This window comes from Cygnus olor, chromosome 16 (assembly GCF_009769625.2).
Source record: "Cygnus olor isolate bCygOlo1 chromosome 16, bCygOlo1.pri.v2, whole genome shotgun sequence".
NCBI lineage: Eukaryota > Metazoa > Chordata > Aves > Anseriformes > Anatidae > Cygnus > Cygnus olor.
The window spans coordinates 1,366,357-1,385,444 of record NC_049184.1 but is presented as its reverse complement, the minus strand read 5'-3'; the positions used below and the strand labels follow the sequence as shown (position 1 = coordinate 1,385,444).

Below are 19,088 nucleotides of genomic sequence, written 5' to 3'. Positions count from 1 at the left end.
CATCCTGTCAAACCTCATGGTGAAGCACCTTGATTTGAGATCCAATTATGCCAGAGCTTGTGTCAGCAATGACTGTGCAGATGACAGGAACCCTGGGGCAATGGAGACCATGCTGAGAACAAGTCTCATTTAATTTACATCAGCCCAACACCATAATGCGGATTCATGCTGACAACCCTATGCTGACATCCCAGTGCTGTGCTACCTGGAAGGAAGGGCAAAGGTGCCTCAGGAAGGCTGCCTGCAACAGCGGGACTCTGGGGGAACATCTAGGAAACCCAAGCAATGTCAGAGAGAGCATCCAAGGAGTTTTTTATTGGAATTGGGTTGGAACTGGATGACCTTTAAATTCCCTCCCAACCCAAACCATTCTATCATTCTATTACTCTATTCCGGTGGAAATGAAGATCTAAAATGAAATTTGAAGCAAGCCTGATACCCAGCCCAGCACATGCAAAGAACGCTGTTAAACAGGTAGTGAGGCATGACCACCAGAAACAGCCTGTGTCCCAGGGGGTGCTGCCACCATGTCCAGAGCTGACCTCTCTGTTCCCATGCTCTTGGAACAACAAGAGCTCATGGTTACCTTGGCTATATTGTCTTTCTACTCCCCTTCACCCAGCAGCAGCACCCTGGCAATCCCCATTCAAAGGTTTTCCAGGTCCCACCTCCACCAGGCCCCCCCCTCCACCAGACCTGCCTTCCCCCATACAATGTGTTCTGAATTCCTCAGGCAGGAGGAGGCCTGAGAAGTACCAGGTATTGTCTAGCCAGGGCATAGATGGCTCTGTATGTCCCCATCCCTTCCAGAATGGCTCTCAACAGCAAAAGCTGATTTCAGCTGCCATGTCTGTGGGGCCAGCCCCATCTGTGATCCTTTTTCCACCATCCCCCCGAGGTCAACAAAGAACATTTTTTTCCCACAGCTGTAACTGTCTTTGAAGGAGTTTGCCTTATTTAGTAGGTTGGTTACTTGGCTTCTTAGCATCTCATGGGGACTTAGCAAGAAACATGACTCCTCATAGAGAGGCCACTTCTCCAGGCCTCTCACCCTGAAGGTTGTCTGTGCACCTCCAGGGTTTCCTTAAACTTTCTGATCTAGCCTCAAGTCTTGCAATAATCACAGTTGTCTTTGAATAGTCCTGTTCTGGAGACCATTTATCCATTGATGATCTTCTCACTGATGTATCCAGGCATTGTATAGATCAGTAAAACCAGGAAGACAGTCAGAAGAGCAACCAGGAACAGCACAATTATGTACTTCTTGTATCGCTTCCAGATGAAGAACACAAAGGTCTTCATAGGATTCACAAACCAGTTGAAAGAAGTTTTTGGCCGGCTGGAACATAAATGGATGAAGAGATCAGCAGAGGCTCAAGCCACAGAGCAGCACATAAGCTCCTCTGCACTGGTGCCCTGCCAACCTCACAGGCCACCAGCTCTTCCTGCTGCTTCCAGAAAGGATTACCCTGGGGTCTACAATAATTACAGTCCTTGTGAAAGCACTGTTGACAGCAGCGCTGGCTCCTGAGCCTCAGGACAGCCCCAGCAGAGCTGTTCTGCACCCCCATGGCTAACAGGTATGTTCATATGGTTAAATGAGAGGTGCCCTTTATACAGGTGATGTTACAGCACAACTGCCCTGAGTACCCTCTTGAGATCAGCCCTGGCCTAGCTGCGGCTGCCACAAGTCCTGCTGGACCCACCCAAGCTCTGGGAAGCTCTGGCAGCCCCAGTCCTGCAGATCCCACCACCTTGTCCTTCAATTGCTCTGAACTTCCTGATGAGTAGATTCTCCCTCTTCCCACACTGCTGCCAAAAACACAGATACCCCTGACACGAGCCAACCATTCTAAAAGGTGATGAATGCAGATACTCACTTAGGCTTTTCCAGGGGTTCGGGCTCTTTTCGGCCCAAACCAACAGGACTTTTCTCAGCTTCCTCCACGGTCAGCAGCTGGAACTCCACTTCCACCTTACCCTGGAGGGGGAACATGCCTGAGCCACAGCTGCACATGCTGCTTCACAAAGCAGCTTGCTAGCCATGTGCCTTGCCTAGACTGGCTATTTTTCTCCCAGTGCCACTTGGAGAGGAATTAACTTTTCCTTCCAGTCATTAGCTGCAGAGTCTCTTATTTTACAACCAGAGGAAATTGTGGTCTGGCCGAAAACTAACCATTTGGCAGGGAAGACACTATATTATAATGCACTCCCCAGTTATCTGAATTTGGCTGCAACCTCTCACACTGGTACTGAAAACAAGTCAGCCATAGGGACAAGCAATGGTCCACTAGCAGGGCCATCAGCAGCAAGTCCACTCAGGGATATTCATCACCTGCCTCTCTGGGGTTGGCAGAGACCCTAGGATATGCCTAACTTTCTGCTGTCCTGTATGGTTTATGGGGAGCCAGGTGCCTCTTGCATTGCTCCTCTTGCTGAGAACTGCTCTACAGGAAGCTCAGAAGAAGATGTGAAGACGCCACCAGCACACCACTCCAGCTGGCACCTGTGGGTAGATGAAGCACTGGACTTGCAGCAGATGGGACAGGTCCCCAAGATCCTACATGACGTTCTGGGCAACTAGGCCATTGCTGCCTCTGCAGGTTACGTGCACACAGGACAGGTAGCCATGTCATGGCAAAGGCACGTCACTGGCTCTCTGCTCACCTCTGCTAATGCCCTGCCTTACCGTCAGGAGGTACTTGTTCCCACTGGGGTCCGTGAACTCAATGTCTTCTTGTTTGACAGAGCTGCTCCACTTCTTTTTCTTCCTTTTCTGCTTGGCTTTCCTCTCCTCTCTCTCCTTGTCTTCTTGATCTTCAAGTCTGATGAAGGGCCACCAGCCACGCATGCGCTTGTTTCGGAAGATGGAGAAGCGAGGTGTAGCATTCTCCTTTGCCATTTTGATGGTGCAATGCTCTGAGCTCTTGGCCGCCCACACCATGTCATGCAGCTTCAGCTCGATGGAGCCTGCAGGCACCGTAAAGAGAGAAGCTCATGGCGAAACCCTGCGGTGAACCTCACGCATCAATTGGCTTGTCTCAGCCATGCTCCTACCACCGCTAGCATGTCCCAGCTGCTGCAATGGTCTAACAGTGTATTGCACATTTATGAGTGGAGAACACGAAGCTCAGCATAGGAAAGGACCAGCCCAAGAGTTGGAGACTAAGAGGCAGAAGCTACAGGTCTTATCTCCTCAGTCTGATGTGGCCAGTTTGGCTTGCATGTGGTACAGTGGGTTATTGTGAAAACAATGCCATGTTCCACCCTGCTCTCCTCACACACCAAGCTCCTCTTCCCGCCTTGTTCCTGCAGACTTTAATAAGGAATTATAAAATCTGGAAAACTTATTGAGGTTTTCACCTCTGACCTATACCTGAAACAGCCTCAGTTCACTCCCCTGTTTGGCCTTCTACTGTCTTCCTTGGAAGGAGCTCCTGCCCCAGTTCAGCACTCAGGCCTTGCAGCAAGTAAGTCTTAACACATACTGGTCTGTATTGGCCAGCAACCAAGGGAAATGGGAATTCCCCCCTGCTCAGCTCTGGTGAGACTGTGTATCGGTATTGTGTCCATTTTTGGACCCCCCAACACAAGAGAGATGTCAGCTAACTAGATCATGTAAGGCAACAGGCACAAGCTGCTGCAAGGAGAACTCTAATTAGAGATAGGTAGAACAATTTGAGAATGATGAGTATGGTGCAGCATAGAAGAGGGGCCCAGAGGGATGCTGGGATCTCCATTCTTGGAGATTGTCAAAACTCCCCCAGACAAGGCTCTGAGCAACCTGATCTACATTGCATCTCCCTACTCGGAGCGGACAGTTTGCAATAGACTGCAGACCCCTTCCTGCCTAAACATTCCTGAGACTGTGCTTGCCAGGAAGCACTGGTATTGCTCTCTAACACTTTCCTTAGTGCCCGATTAGCACTGCTGAACAAATCACCACTGAAAGCATCACATGGAGGTACAAGGTCCTTGTTGGGTGTAGTCCCAGCAAGGCCTTGGGACAAGCATGCCAACTCAGTGTGTTTCTGTGGGGCAGCTGCGCACCACCATGCTCTGCCTATCACTCACATGCCAAAAGCCAGCCCAGGTTACTGCTGAGCTGAAGAGCTTGATATGGCACTGCTGGTGTCTCGTCTTGAAGAGCTGGACCCCCAGGAAAATGCTGTAATACTCCAGCAAGGTGAGGGACAGCCACCCCACTCCCAGCAGACCATACCATACCTAGAAAGTCGTTAGCTGAGATCCTGTCATAATCCCAGACCTGGAGGACCAGAACAGCTGGTTCACGAAACTCTGATTCCTCCACTGAAAAGACAGAATCCTTCTTCTTGTAGGTGATCTCCTTCTCAGTTGGGAGATAGTTGAAGCGGAAGATGAACCTCCAGTTGAAATTGCCCTCCCCAGTCAAGGAGTTAAAGTGAACATCCGTCTCCTGCTTGTCATGGTCGAGTCCCTTTATCCAGCTGCAGGAGAAACTCAGTTATCTCCTACCCCTGTCACTCAGTCCCAAAGACAGACTAGAAAGATGGAGGGGCTACCCATGGGGTAGCGGGAAAGGAAGGGACAAACAGCCAGATTGTGCCAACACCTGACCACCATCTTTGGGGCTAACAGCATCCAGTGCAGGGGCAGGGAGGAGCAGAGGTTCAGAGGAGTAAGTGAGGGGTGAGGGGCCAAGCAGAGAGCTGGACAGCCAGGATCTGTCCTCCTGCTGGCTCCCGTCAGACCTTTTCACGTAGATGTCGCTAGAAGGCTCTCCAGTTATTGGGTTGACATCATCAAGGATTACGTCGTCTGTGTTCCAGATAATCACACGCAACTCATAGCTGTGGGAGGGACACAGGGGTGGGTGAGACACCTACTCTCATGCTTGGTGCCTGGGGGGGCAGATTAAGTCTACACCAGTGGAGCAGTAGCACCTGAACCCTCCTAGCCCTGTGGTACCCTGACTAGGCTCCTCTGGCCCTGCCCAGCCCAGCAGTCTCATTGCCTTGCACAAAGCCTTTGCTTTTTTGCTGGGTTACAGCCCTGCAAGACGAACACCCACAGACAAAACAAGCAGCTTATGCAAAGCTAATTCCTGGTGTGGTGCAAGCCCTCCCAGCACCACTAAGACACAGGGACACAGAAAGGCTTAGGCAGGAAGGGACCTCTGCAGTCTCCACTCCAACCTCCTTCTCTAACTTCACAGTAGATCAGATTGCTCAGGGCCTTGTCTTTAAGAGTTACGAATATTTCCAAGGCTGAATATCCCAGCACTTCTCCAGTTCCTTGCGTCCCTGTCCCAGAGTTTCCTCACTCTCATTGTGAACTATATCTAGTTGGAGTTTCCCTTGCTGCAAGTTGTGTTCATTATCTCATGTCCTTTCACATGCACCTCTGAGAAGAACCCAGACCCGTCATCTGAATAGTCTCATTAGATCACTGAAAACAACAGATCACCTCCTTCAACTTCGCTTCTCCAGGCACCCAGAGGACTTCCATTCACTAACCAGAAAAGAGCTATGTGAATAGCTCAGACCTGGATTTCCATCTCCTCTATGTCCACCATTCAAGGAGTTTAACCCTGCCCTTCACAAGCACTTGTGCAGCTGAAGCACTTGTGCCCCACGCCAATGCACCAAGACACCATCCTACACCCAGAACTGAAGCAGAGGAGAGTGCTGTGTGTCAGAAAGCACAACCAGTCTGCATGGGACTTTGCAGCACATCCCAGCAGGCACAGCGGGGGACAGTAACCCTCCACATGGGCTCACTAGTCCCAGCTCTGCTCCCAGGGGTGCTACCTGATAGGTAGTCGTGGCTTGATATTCACTGGTGGTGGTGCAGGGACATCATTTGGAAACATGTCAATCCACATGTGCAAGGAGCCCTGATGAGAGAAGAGAGCAGAGAGGTTTCAGACGACTGACCACCCTTCAAGGAGCAAAGGATTGGACCTGCAAGGAAAGCTTTCACCAGAAAGCCACTACTTGTCTCCTTCCTCCCCACCCCCAGCACTTCAGAGCTTTGTGTGACTGTATTTTAGAATGGGTTGGAAAAAAAAATTGGAACTACTCAAAATACCTTCTTTACCTCCCCACCCTGATGCAAAGAAAAAAACATCTCAGCTGAACTGAGTCTATTTCAAACACAAACATCTTTCCAGCCTGGAAACCCCATGGGCAGCCTGGCTGCAGCACAGGCCAGTCACAGTGCAGAGCATCTTGGCTCTCCATCTCCAGGTGCTCTGTGGTGGATGAACCACCAGACAGAGCTCAATGTATGGCCATTGGCACCAGCAGAAGGAAACACCTCCTCTTGGAGCTGCTGTCCCACACTCCCTGCAGGCACTGCTCACATCCAGCTCAAAGCGTGGGAGCAGCTTCTGCTGTCTGAACAGCAAAGGGAGCTGGGACCCCAGCCCAGATCCCCAGGTCAGGAGCCACCAACGTTACTTCCAAGGCCCTGTTCTACGGTGATGGTGACCTGGGAGAGCAGGAAGAAGACAAGGGGGCAGAACAGGGCTTTTGCAGGGGAGCAAAGGAGCAATGACAGGGACTAAAGGAGAGGAAGAGGCAGGGAAAGGCAAGGACACTACCACCGACCATGGCAGAGCAGGTCCCTTGCCACCCACACAGTATCCTCATTGGAGCAGCTGTGTGGCCTGAGGAGGAAGGAAGGACTCTTGGCCACCAACATTGTGACCACAACATCAATGAAGAGAGGTCCAGGAGCTCCACTAGAACTCCAAGGGTAGATCTGAACAAAAAACACACAAGGGCAGCAGTCCTCCTTCCATAGCAGGGCAGGACGTGCACACAGCTCCAGTTGCCCACCCAGGAAGGGGCAGAGCATGGGACTTGTGCCACAATGAGGAGACAAAGGGACAACAGGGGACCAGCCAAGGAGCTGGGAACCAGCCACCCCAAAAGTCCTCGCCAGAGAAATGTCTAAGTTGGACAAGGAGACACATCTCACCTGCACGAGCCCAGGGTTCTCTGGGTTGTAAAGGGACCGGATCTCTACATGCTCTGGTACCAGCTTGTACCCACATCCTGGCATCTCTTCCCAGTGCTGCAGGACGTACAAAGCCTTGTGTTCATCATCCACTGAACAGTTCTCATCTGCCACTCCTCTCTGGTTCCTTGCAGAGGCCTCTGCAGCAGGACAGAGTCAGGCAGAAGATGAAGGAATCTGGCTGGAAAGAGCTGCTTCAGGAAATCAGTCACCGGCACAGGTATGCGTAGATGATGGACTGGGCAAACAAGCAGCTTCCCAGAAGAAACAAACAAACAAACAAAAACCGGAGAAGTAGGAGGATAAGAATGAAGGGAAAGAGTTCAATATGCTGCAATGATGAGGAAAACGGTAAGCAGAAGATGAGCAAGCTAAGAGAAATAAGACAAAAAGGGCAAAAAAGCATTTACTATAGCCTTGGGAAAAGGATCCATGGGATGCTGAGCAGGGTGTGACCCTCTGGGGCAGTTTAAGTCCTCATGTTTCTGTTGTGGTGCAAGCAGGCCCTCAGATGAGCAGTTTTGCCCTGAAAGTGCTCCAGGAAGCACTACTTGTCACTTAGCAATGACATATGGCCATGCCCTTCATTAATTAACAGTCTGTGCTGCTGACTGACTCATTTGGCATAGAGTGAAGGCAAATAGCAGTTCAAGGCCAAAGTAAAGCCTGCTGGTGGGGAGAAAAACAGGAGCCAATGGGTAAGGACATACTAACCCACTCACTCCCAGGTTTAAAGAGAACACCTGTCCTTTGGATATCACTCTGAAACCAAAACCATCCCAAGCAGGCCCTGATCACGACAGAGGTCCACAGGGCAGCCTTGTCCTCTCCTGAGTGGGATTTATTTCCTGTTCATGACACAACCAACCCTTAGAGACCAGCAGAAAGCAGAGGAACACTGAAACAAGCAGAAGGTAAAGTTGTCTGAACACATAAAAGTGTCCTGCTCTTTGGGCAGGACAGACACAGAAAGCATCCTTTCTGCAGGCAACATAGCATTGCCTCACAAGATCCAGTCATCCAGAAGCAGGCCACATCTGCTCCATCCTTTTCTCCAGGCTGGTCTCACTGCATGAGTGTTTGTCACCGGAGGGAACATGCTCAGAAGGAATAGGCCTATGTTCAGGAAGGTTCTGCATCACTGCTGGCAAAGGGTGTAAGTCACCATGTTCTTGGTCACCTGTGGCCCCAACTTACAGCTTATAATTCCAGTAAGGAGGAAAAAAATAGCAAAGGAGATGTGGAAGCTGCCCATAAGGAGGAAATAAATAGTGAGGAGCAGTGGGGTGTTACCCAAAGCACCCAAAACCACCAGAAGCAGAGAGCATCCCTGAAGGATGAAGCCATCTAGGAGAAGGAAAGGAGACTGTAAAAGTCTCCCCTTCTCCCCCCCACCCAATGTCTTGGTGATGGTGGTCACAAGCAGATGGAGATAAAGCTCCATAACAGTGTCAGCCACTAGAATAAGCTACACCTTTTCTGGCTGAACAAGGATCAAATGCCCATGCACTGCTGTGCGAGCGGGTTTACTTTGCAGAAGAAATGTTCCACTCACTGTCTGAGAAGCTGCTTTGGGATCTAATGGCCTGGATCAAAACTCCCCCATTGCAATACCATCATCCACCAAAGCCAGGACACTGAGTGCTGAGAATGCTCCCAACAGTGACCCAGAAATATGGGCAGGGTGCAAAGTGGGGGCAAACAGCCCAACTAGCCTGGACACTTCAGGGAAGAGAGGCTGTTGGGTTGGGTTCCTAGCCCAGTTCACCACTGAGCACAGGAGTAGCCATGCCCTCTGTACCTTCAGGAAATGCCTCTGGAGGAACCTTGAAGATTTTATTGCCCACTTTGACCTCCTCCTGTCTGTACTCTGCTGCAGGTAGCGAGGTTTTCTTGCATAAGCTATCCAGGATCTGTGTGGGCTTGAAAGCATCTCGCCACATGTTGTAGCCATCTCTGTGTGGAAGGGAGAACACATATAGTTTAGACATGATAGGTTTTTTTCATAGTTTAGGAGATCCTCTGTCCTCCTTCCAACACAGGCTATGCCACAAGCTCCCTGCTCAGAATTTCATTGGGGAAACCACAGACACAAAGAAGCTTAATGAATGAAAAGCTTAATGAGCTTTCCTCTCCCAGAACAAGCCAGGGTTGCACCTCACAGAACCACTGGCATCAGAGCAGCAACAGCAGCAATTCCAGCTGCAGCTCTGAACTGGGAGAGAGGTGTTAGCTGTTCTGGGAACTCAATTCCAACAGCTAATTAACAGCTCAATTCCAACAGCTAATTATCAAGTAACAGGGGAGAAAAGTGTTTACTGAAAATGTGGCCAAACACACCAGAAAAATATACCAGAGAATATATACTACATGAGGACAAAGGAAAATAGACATCATGAGCCTAGGTGCTCACAGAATCATCTAGTTCTAAAGAAACTGCCTTACTTTCTGAAAAAGGTCAAAATTACAACACTATTAAATGATTTTTTTTTTCACAGAACACCAATATGAAAGCATTAAAGATTTTTTTGCTACTACATGCAAAATGTATCCTTCTGCAGTAGGAGTTAGAACTATCACAGGAAATGGGTAGGAGACAAAAAAATAATAATAATAAAAAGAGATGGACTTATCCATATTCCTTGTAGTGCATCTGCATGATACCTGCTCAAAGAATACCGTGGATGAAAGGGTCATCCTCCAGAACTGGAGGTGCTCTGTTACCCACCTGAACAGTAGGCGAAAAGAACTCTCATGGCCCTAATGTGTCAGACTAGTACCTACATGTCATACTGCAAAGCCACTCCACAGTTGGCCCTGTGCTTGCTGTAGAATCGATTCTCCAAATCAATCTTGGTCTCCCCAATCAGATCATCAGATCCAACCAAATCATGGTCAAATATTGCCACAGTGAGCTCTGATTCCATGGGAAAGGAGACTGTCAGCTCCACGACTCTGGACAGAAGCAGATTGGGAAAGTGCAGTTAGCAAGGAGATATGAAATACATACTCTGTTTCACCCATCCTACCCATTTAAGAACTATATTTGCCAACCCTAAGACTCTGATAGAATTTGGCTCTGCAAAGTTCAGTGTGTGCAGTTTTCAGTGTGCATATTCAAACAAAGGAGTTATTTATCCAGGAGTGTATGCTGTTGGATAGAGCTCCTTGTTGGAGGTAAGGACAAACGTCTCCAAAGTTCTGTTGCTGCTTGGCTTGCTACTTTGTCTTTTAAATCAAGTCCTTTGAGTGCTTCACTCCTAAACCCAAACACTCCTGTGACAGATGGAGGCAGGAGACATGTCTGGCACCTTTGTGTTATAGCACAAGATTCTCCAGCAGAGAGGAACAGAAGACTGCAAATGCTGGGCCATAGCCTGAGCCCTATATTTACACTATTCCCATTAATCCTACTAGAGGAAAACTTCCTGCATACTCTCCAAACACAGGATTGAGCTGCTTTGGGATGTATCGCTCCTTGGTGTCCTTCCGCTCCTGCCCCACTGTCACCACCACGTAGGGGTCTGCTTTGCCATTGGGGTCTGCTGGAGACAGGTTTGTAGCCTGGAATACACAAGAGGTAGAGCCATACATCAGCTGCAGAGAGCAACATGCATAGGAGACACTGTGTGGGGCCTGAGACCACCCAAGCTCACTGGTCAGGTGTTTCCAGTAGCTGCCCCAGCAAGTGAAACACATTTGCTGCCATGCAAATCCCCACTTAACAAGCAACAGATGCCTCCAGCTGCCAGCCCACCTGCTTGCTCACTGTCTTAAGGCAGATGACAGGAGCTGGGCAATGCCCATCTAGATTCTTAGCACCTCATGAAGATACAAAGCCCAGAAGGCTCTCCATGGACAAGGAATAAATACAAGCCCTCACTGTAACGAACTCCAACTGGCCAAGCAGAGCCTGTAAGCCAGTATCGAGCCTTTCACAAGTGCCACTGCTCAAATTCACTAAGTGGCGAATGGCAGGAGGTCCTTAGGAAGGGGCAGACCTCCAAGCATTACTGTCACCACCACAAGAGACCTACCTTAACAATATAAACTCTAATGAGAACCTTGATGGGCCTGTTCCTTGGAACACCCTGGGAGACCCTTGGCTCCTTGCTGGCTTCCACAGTAGGGTAGACATAGAAGGAGCCCTGCAATAAAGACACTGCAGATAGAATCACAGAATCATAGAATCATTAAGGTTGGAAAAGACCTCCAAGATCATCTGGTCCAACTATCACCCTACTGTCAATGTTACCCTCTAAACCATGTCCCTAAGCACCACGTCCAACCTTTCCTTGAACATCCCCAGGGACGGTGACACCACCACCTCCCTGAGCAACCGTTCCAATGCCTGACTGCTCTTTCTGAGAAGAAATGTTTCCTAATTTCCAACCTAAACCTCCCCCGGTGCAACTTGAGGCCATTCCCTCTAGTCCTATCCGTAGTCATCTGCAAGAAGAGGCCGACCCCCAGCTCCCCACAATTTCCTTTCTGGTAGTTGTAGAGGGCAATAAGGTCTCCCCTGAGCCTCCTCTTCTCTTGACTAAACACCCCCAGCTCCCTCAGCCGCTCCTCATAGGACTTGTGTCCCAGGCCCTTCACCACCTTCGCAGCCCTTCTCTGGACATGTTCCAGGGCCTCGTGTCCTTCTTGTACTGAGGAGCCCAGAACTGAACACAGTACTCGAGGTGCGGCCTCACCAGAGCAGAGTACAGGGGGGACGATCACCTCCCTGGTCCTGCTGGCTACACTATCCCTGATAGAAGCCAGGATGCCGTTGGCCTTCTTGGCCACCTGGGCACATTGCCGGCTCATGTTGAGGCCAGCATCAATCAGCACCCCCAGATCCTTTTCCTCTGCACAGCTTTCGAGCCACTCTGCCCCAAGCCTGTAGCGCTGCATGGGGTTGTTGTGGCCAAAGTGCAGGACCCGGCACTTAGCCATGTTGAACCTCATCCCCTTGGCCTCTGCCCATCGACCCTGGCCAGATCCCTCCTGATTTTTTTCTCTGCACAGCTGACAACTTCCCTGTACTCTCCCCAAGTTTCCAGCCCCTTCTTCCACCGGACATATACTCTCTTTTTCTTCCGGACACTCAGCAGAAGTTCCCTGTTCAGCCACTCCAGTCTTCTTCCCTGCCAGCTCATCTTATGGCACACGGGGACAGCCTGCTCCTGAGCCCTTCAGACTTCCTTCTTGAGGAGCGTCCAGCCTTCCTGGACCCCTCTGCCCTTCAGGACTGGCTCCCAAGGGACACTCCCTACCAGTGTCCTGAACAATTCAAAGTCTGCCCTCTGGAGGTCCAAGGTAGCAGTTTTACTGACACCCTCCCCCCCTCCTGACTTCACCAAGAACAGAGAACTCTAACATTTTGTGGTCCCTTGCCCAAGACAACTCCTTACCACCACATCTCCCACCAGTCCTTCTCTGTTCGTGAACAGCAGGTCTAGCGGGGCACCCCTCTGGTAGGCTCACTAACCAGCTGAGTCAGAAAGCTGTCCTCCACGCACTCCAGGAACTTTCTAGGCTGCTTCCTCAGGGCTGTGTTGTATTTCCAGCACATGTCCGGGAAGTTGAAGTCCCCCATGAGAACAAGCGCTGACGATTGAGTGACTTCCGTCAGCTGCTTACGGAACGCCTCTTCTGCCACTTCATCTTGGTTTGGCAGTCTATTACAGACCCCCACCAGGATGTCCGCCTTGTTGGCCAACCCCCTGATCCTTAACCACAGGGACTCCACCTTATCATTCCCAACCCTGAGCTCAGCAACATCAAAACACTCTCTAATATAGAGAGTCACGTCACCTCCCCTCCTAAGTTGCCTGTCCCTTCTGAAGAGCTTGTAGCCATCCATTGCAGCACTCCAGTCGTGGGAGTGGTCCCACCACGTGTCAGTGTTGGCGACGAAGTTATAGCTTGCCTGCTGCACAATGGCTTCCACCTCCTCCTGTTTGTTGCCCATGCTGTGTGCATTGCTGTAGATGCACTTCAGTTGTGCCATTGCCCTCACCCCCCAGCCCTGGGACTCCTCCCCCAGGCTCACCTCTATCAAGCCTCATTGCATCTCCGTCCGCCTTCATACCTAGTTTAAAGCCCTCTCAATAAGCCCTGCCAGCTCCTGGGCTAGAATCTGTTTCCCTCTTTGAGACAGGTGGGACCCATTGACAACCATCAGGTCAGGTGCCGAGTAGAATTCCCCATGATCAAAAAAATCCAAAATTCCTGCAATGGCACCAGCCTCTCAGCCATGTATTGATCAGCTGGGCCTTCCAGGTCTCCTGAGTAGGGAGGGATACTCCCAATGATAATGGCTAGATACAAGAGAACATCTCAGATGGGATTGGAGCCACCAAGACCAGCCCCTCTTGCCAGCTGGGAAATCAGAGCCATTGCCCGTGCAGACAACAGACACCCTGTGCCCATGGGGACAGCCCTTTACAAAAGCACCATCATGCCCATATGGCCCAGGCCATCCCTGTTTGCAAGTTAGGTTCTCAGGCCACTGCTGATGCCAGAAGATCTGAACATCTCCAAGCACATAACTGGACTGCCAAAGGTACCAAAGACAGGAAGACACCAAAGGTTTCCTAGGGACCTTCGTAAATCAACCTTTGTAGTTGATGTTTCAGTCTTCAAGAGCTCCTCTGTGGGAGAATGATATTTATTTTAGACAAGCTTTGTTAATTTTGAAAACAGTGAAGCTCACTAGTACTTATTAACATACTAAACATACCCAGAGGCCTCAACCGGGATGTGTGTTCCTTCATGCTTCATGCTCTCACTTTCTTAAGAGGTAAAAAAACTAAAGGAGGTGGATTTATCAGCTAACAAAAGACCACAGCACACAGTTACTTTGACAGGCCCCTATAGTACCCTGGCCATGCCTTACCATAGCCTCACATTATTTGGACACACTCATCCTCGCTGAGGCTTTGCTGGCCTCTGAATTCTCTGAGACACAGGTCACCCTAAGAATTTTCTTCCATGTACAGCACAAACTTTTTTCCAATGATACCTTGTACTTCCCCACAAAATGTTCATCCTCATTTCCATCTTCATCCTCATTTGCTTTGCCACGATGAAGGGGAAAAATACACAGCCAGTCTTCAAAATTACCAAACTCATTTTCCAGCTCAGAGTTATAGATCTGTAAGAAGTAGAAAGTCATCTTAGGCCTTTTCCTGATATCTTAAGGGGAGAAGAGTCCCCTTTAAGAGGGGAAAGACCATCTTTCCCCTGCTTTGACCATTTCACCTTGTCCTGCTTTACCCTGGTATTACTCAGTGCGAGGTTTTCTTTATCACCCCGGGCCCATCCTCAGGTGAGCACACGCATCCCAGTTGAACTTCAGGATCAGAACAGCTGGGCTGTTTCAGAGCCCAGCAAAGATGGGGCCCAGTGCACACTACTGGATCAGGTTCTCTATCCCAGTCTAACCTCCACTGCAGGAAAGTGAGGACAACATGGAAAAAGGGCATGGGTTGAAAGAGGCCAGATCTGTCACCCCAACACTCACTTGAAGGGTGGCAATGAGCTTCCTCTTGGGTCGAGCAGGTTCAGCTTCAGTTACTGCCTCATCTTCTGCTTCCATGTCAATGTAGGCTGCATTTAAATTGCCTCCATCTAGAAGTGTCAATAGGATATTGGGAAATGCTCTGATCTCTCCCATCATGGCAAGTGCCCGTCTATGAAATGACCCCAGCAACAGCTTTTGCTTTCAACCAGGTCTTTGACTTGTGTTAAGGTAACTAGAGTTATTGCTCTCCATAACAGGTGTTCTCACAACATCTCAGCTGTGCCAGCAAGACAAGTATGCATGAGAGGACAAAAATCAGCACAGACCTGCCTGCCTGAATGGCTGCTCTTCAAGAAGAAAGTGGGCAAGGACAGAGCAAATAGAGGAAGGTGCCTGGAACCTTCCACAGGTGACTGGACCCTTCCATAGGATTCACATAATTTCTGTACTTACTGTCTCATCAATTCAGGTCATTGCTAGGCCAGTCACTGCTTACACCTCAGCAAACCTGAGCCTACAGCTGTAATACTGTCCTCAGATCATTTGCTTTTTATTAATGTTTTTCCGAGTGAATTTTTTATCCAAGGTGAGTATCCACAGGCAGAGTGAAGCCCAGCTCCCAGACAGTTTTTCCTCTCCATCATCCCTTCTGCCCATTCCACTTTTACTTCCTGCTCCCACCATGGCAATCCCATGATACTTGCAGCCAATTTTTCTGCAAAGTTTTGCTCACTCAGGAAGGCTCTTGCTTCAACAAAATTTTTCAAACTTTCTCGAGGCAAGTTTAGTGTTTTCAACTTGAAATGGCTTTTGTTAGCCTGTGCCAATGTTTCTAGTGTCTCTGTTCCCTTTTGTGTTGCTTTTGCTGAATGTTGCAAAGCTGTTGCCCCCTCAGAGCCCATTACCACAAGCCCACCACCCTCCAGGACAGCGTAGAGCCTGGCTCTCCCCACAGAAGACTCACCTGCATCATTCAGGTCATCATTCTCAGCATCTTCCTCATCAATGCGTGTCTGAAACACACACAGACAGTCACCCTACATTGCTGACCACAATGGCTTCTCTATCCAAGCATAGGACACTTCCAAAGCTTACTGCCAAGTAGAGTCAGCAATATCCAGACTGAGATCATTTAGCATTAACATTTTTGCAGGAGGGTTTTCAATGAGTGCTTTATCAGCATACCTGAAGGAAACAACTTTTCCTCTCCCCAGATCTTCTTATTGCCTTTTTTGATTGGGATATTGGAGAAGCAAGGTAAGCAAGGAAATTTGTGGCAGACCTGCCCCCATAGCCCACCCTGGGAAGACAGAGTGAAATCTCCACACTGCATGAAAGTCCCTGCACTGCAGCTCATATCAGCAATGTCACATTTTCAGGAGTGTCTTAACATGATCCCAGTCACATTATCGAAACCACTCAGCCTCAGGGATGCTTCAACATCCATTGCCTGCAGAAATCATCCCACCTGGCCAGTGTTTGATACCTGACTACCTTAAGAGTGCTTGACACTCAAAAGCATACATCTTCCTGCAGATCCATGCCACAGGGCTACTGTGGCACTCCGTGCTGATGAAATCATCTTCCTCAAGCCAGTGCAGACGCTTCTCCCCTCGGCTGGCAGATGTGACAAGAGATTACCTGGTTATACAGCTCCTTCAGGGACTCATAGTACTTGGACCACCAATCCAGTTCTTCCAGATCTGGTTTCTCCTCATCATATTCATCCTCTTTCTTTGCAAGCTTATTAATAGGAATCTTCTTTAAAGGAGCCTTAAAAGCACAGAGCAAGTGCTCAGAGGGAGGCAAGGATAACACAGGACACCCACACATCCTGCACTAGTACCCTGATAGCCCCAGCAAAGGCTCAGCTTTCATGCAGAGCACAGGAGGTGCAAAGCTACGTGTAGCCTGGGTTCATGCTTTGCTACGAAAGCATCAGTATCCATTGCACAAGGCAACACAGCTCTTCTCCCTGTGCCACAGACCAGACATGCAGCAGTGTCAATGACCAGCAGAAGCAGGCATGAAACTCTTCCGGGAGACAGGCAGGGGAAGAGCAGTGTTTGAGTCCAGGGCGAAAGCTGCTGGTTGAAACTTAACTCTGAACTTCAGAACTTTTTGGTTGTAACCTTCAGTTTGGACTGTCAAACCTCAAAATTCACTGGGTCAACACATCACTCACCTTTACCAAACTCAAGGGGTGAGTGCTGGGGCCTGGGTCACCAGTAGCAGGGCCAGTCTGAGAGTGAAGATGCTGGGATGAGACTTTCCGAGCTGAGATGAAGAGAAAGAGCATCATGTTCTCATGCATTTAGTTCTGCCCACTGCTTCCTAATTTTGTTCAATTGTTATTTCACAGGAAAAAAACCTCTCTTACCCACCACAATGTGATTTCTTTTAAAGCTTTTGATAGCAGATTGTGCCAAAATTTTACTGGAAAACCAAGTACATTGCTAAGACTAGCCACCATCATCTACATGCATTACTGACTAGTAAGAATTCAGATTTATGAGATACACTTGACCTATTTGGAAACTACCACAGATCAATCTTTTGCTTCTTAGTCTTCATACCATATTTATTTACACACTCCCAGATCAGGAGCTTTGGTTGTTGCTGTCAGAGAGCTATTGGGTTAATCTATTCCCAAATGAGTAGTCCTTGACCCAGCAATAGGAGAGAAGTGGAAACCTCTCAAATCCTTGGTTGTAGTGGACCAGCTCACACTCCCTAAAGCTTGACAGAGGTCTCACTGAGGACAGCCCTCCAGTCCAGTTACACATAGGTTTGGAATAGGTGAATACAATAGTCCTTCACAGACTAAAAAACTCTGATTCCAGACACAGACTTCTCACAGGAATAAGTTACTGTGTAATATCTAGCCCCAGTTAAAAGACCGGCTGGATTAAGACATCTTCACAAGCCATTCTCCCTCCTCTGATTTCCACAACTGTAAGACAAACAGTGGCTGGGAAAAAGGCTCCAAAGAGATGGTATATCCACAGGTGAAGAGTCCTGGCGATGTGGTGGGGAGGCATATGATAAGCTAACCTTGGAGAGAACAGTCTGCAAACTACCCTCTGCCAACCCCAAAGAGATAAGCCTTATGCCATTGCTTGGCTGCAACCACTTTCCCAACACCAGTCTTAGAGGATCACAGCCTCCAAGGCTAACCTGCCTTGGGCTATGCTTTTATTCAGCATCTTATGGTTCTTGGATGAGGACTTTGCCACCTGGCTACAGAGAAGAGGGGTGAAAGATCTTTGCCATGGGCAGAATCTGCCTGCTGCCTCCACAGGAACCTCACCGAGCAGCTCACCTCTGGGCACATTTTCTGTTTCCTCTTCTTCGAGTTCTCTTGGAGAGAATTTCATCACGTCGGACACAACATGGGTTCCCACCAGCACGGTGCGCCCAAATGCCCGCTTTTCCACAACAAAGATGCTGAGGGGAGGGTGCAGGTAGACCTGCTCAGGGAGCTCCTGCAAAAGAGCCATGCAAGGGGCTTGCAGGAGTGAGGGCAATACCAGTGGCAGACCCACCACACACGAGGAGGTCTGATGAGAACCCTTATAGCTCCGCCCTAAAACCAGAGCCTCATGGTGACAGAATCACAGAATGGCCAAGGTTGGAAGGGACCTCTGAAGATCATCTAGTCCAACCCCCCTGCCGAGCAGGATCACCTAGAGCACATTGCGCAGGAAAATGTGACAAACGACAGCTGAGACTGCTCTCAGTGGGCTTCTTCCCAAAGGTTTTGATCTGCAGCCAAACTGTGTGGCCGTGGGAGAGCAAAACCCTGGGGGCAGCTCCCCTCCTGTGCCCTCACCCTGAGCAAGCAGACTATATGTGTGTGCAGGACAGCCATGGTGTAACCCAGCATGGTAGGAGCCCCCTTCCTACTACTCACCACGTCCATGTATTTGACCACCTCTGTGAAACTGGGGTTCTCTTTGTAGGCCACAATTACCTCCGACTCCACCTTCTTGCCAGCACATTCAATGATCACCTGGGGCTGATCCACCTCAAACAAGTTGACCCGCTTCAGGTCCCGCAGGCCCCAGAACAGGATCTAAAGCACACAAAGCTGCTGGCCTGCTCCAGATGTGCCAGGCACAGCCCAGCCATGCAGCTCTGCCTGGAGGTGCCAACACACTCAGCACAGACCCCAAGAGAGGCATGAAACCACTCTCCCAAGGTGGCCACATGGACCCAAACTCATGCTGCAGGCACAAACACAACAGCTTTGACTGTTAAACCACTGAGGTGGTTTCTCCTGAATGTCAAGTACCTCCATTCCTGGCATCTGCTCAGGTCTCGAAGGCAGATTTGAGCCCCAAACCCAACTCCCTCCCCAATCCCTGCCCTGTCCATGGGCTGGCTGTGCCATCTGATGTAGGAGCCAGCCCTGCAGAAGGCAGCTCACCTCTATACGAAACTCCTTCAGCACTGGGCGGATGCCCTCTGGGATAATGAATCGTCCATCACGGGGGTCTTCCAAATAGCTGGGCTCCTTGGGCTCCATGTCCTCAGGCAATGATGGCTGAACAGACAGAGCCAGGAC

The 19,088-nt window shown here is 49.6% G+C and overlaps 1 protein-coding gene across 1 annotated transcript in view; it reads right to left on the bottom strand.

Moving 5' to 3' along the window:
• Window positions 1–295: 295 nt before the first annotated feature.
• The window catches only part of LOC121078826 (fer-1-like protein 4), a 40,848-nt gene continuing 22,055 nt past the window's right edge, over window positions 296–19,088 (bottom strand). Inside the window, exons 27-45 of the mRNA XM_040575364.1 lie at window positions 18,951–19,067; window positions 18,435–18,596; window positions 17,844–18,006; window positions 16,707–16,798; window positions 16,163–16,294; window positions 15,486–15,534; window positions 14,522–14,628; window positions 14,021–14,152; window positions 11,043–11,153; window positions 10,442–10,569; window positions 9,790–9,960; window positions 8,807–8,961; window positions 6,967–7,145; window positions 5,793–5,878; window positions 4,734–4,832; window positions 4,228–4,469; window positions 2,690–2,970; window positions 1,881–1,981; window positions 296–1,339 (exon numbers count right to left, since the gene is read on the bottom strand). Coding sequence (XP_040431298.1) covers window positions 1,159–1,339; window positions 1,881–1,981; window positions 2,690–2,970; window positions 4,228–4,469; window positions 4,734–4,832; window positions 5,793–5,878; window positions 6,967–7,145; window positions 8,807–8,961; window positions 9,790–9,960; window positions 10,442–10,569; window positions 11,043–11,153; window positions 14,021–14,152; window positions 14,522–14,628; window positions 15,486–15,534; window positions 16,163–16,294; window positions 16,707–16,798; window positions 17,844–18,006; window positions 18,435–18,596; window positions 18,951–19,067 — 2,688 coding nt within the window. The 3' untranslated portion in view covers window positions 296–1,158. The remainder of the gene's footprint in view (window positions 1,340–1,880; window positions 1,982–2,689; window positions 2,971–4,227; window positions 4,470–4,733; window positions 4,833–5,792; window positions 5,879–6,966; window positions 7,146–8,806; window positions 8,962–9,789; window positions 9,961–10,441; window positions 10,570–11,042; window positions 11,154–14,020; window positions 14,153–14,521; window positions 14,629–15,485; window positions 15,535–16,162; window positions 16,295–16,706; window positions 16,799–17,843; window positions 18,007–18,434; window positions 18,597–18,950; window positions 19,068–19,088) is intronic.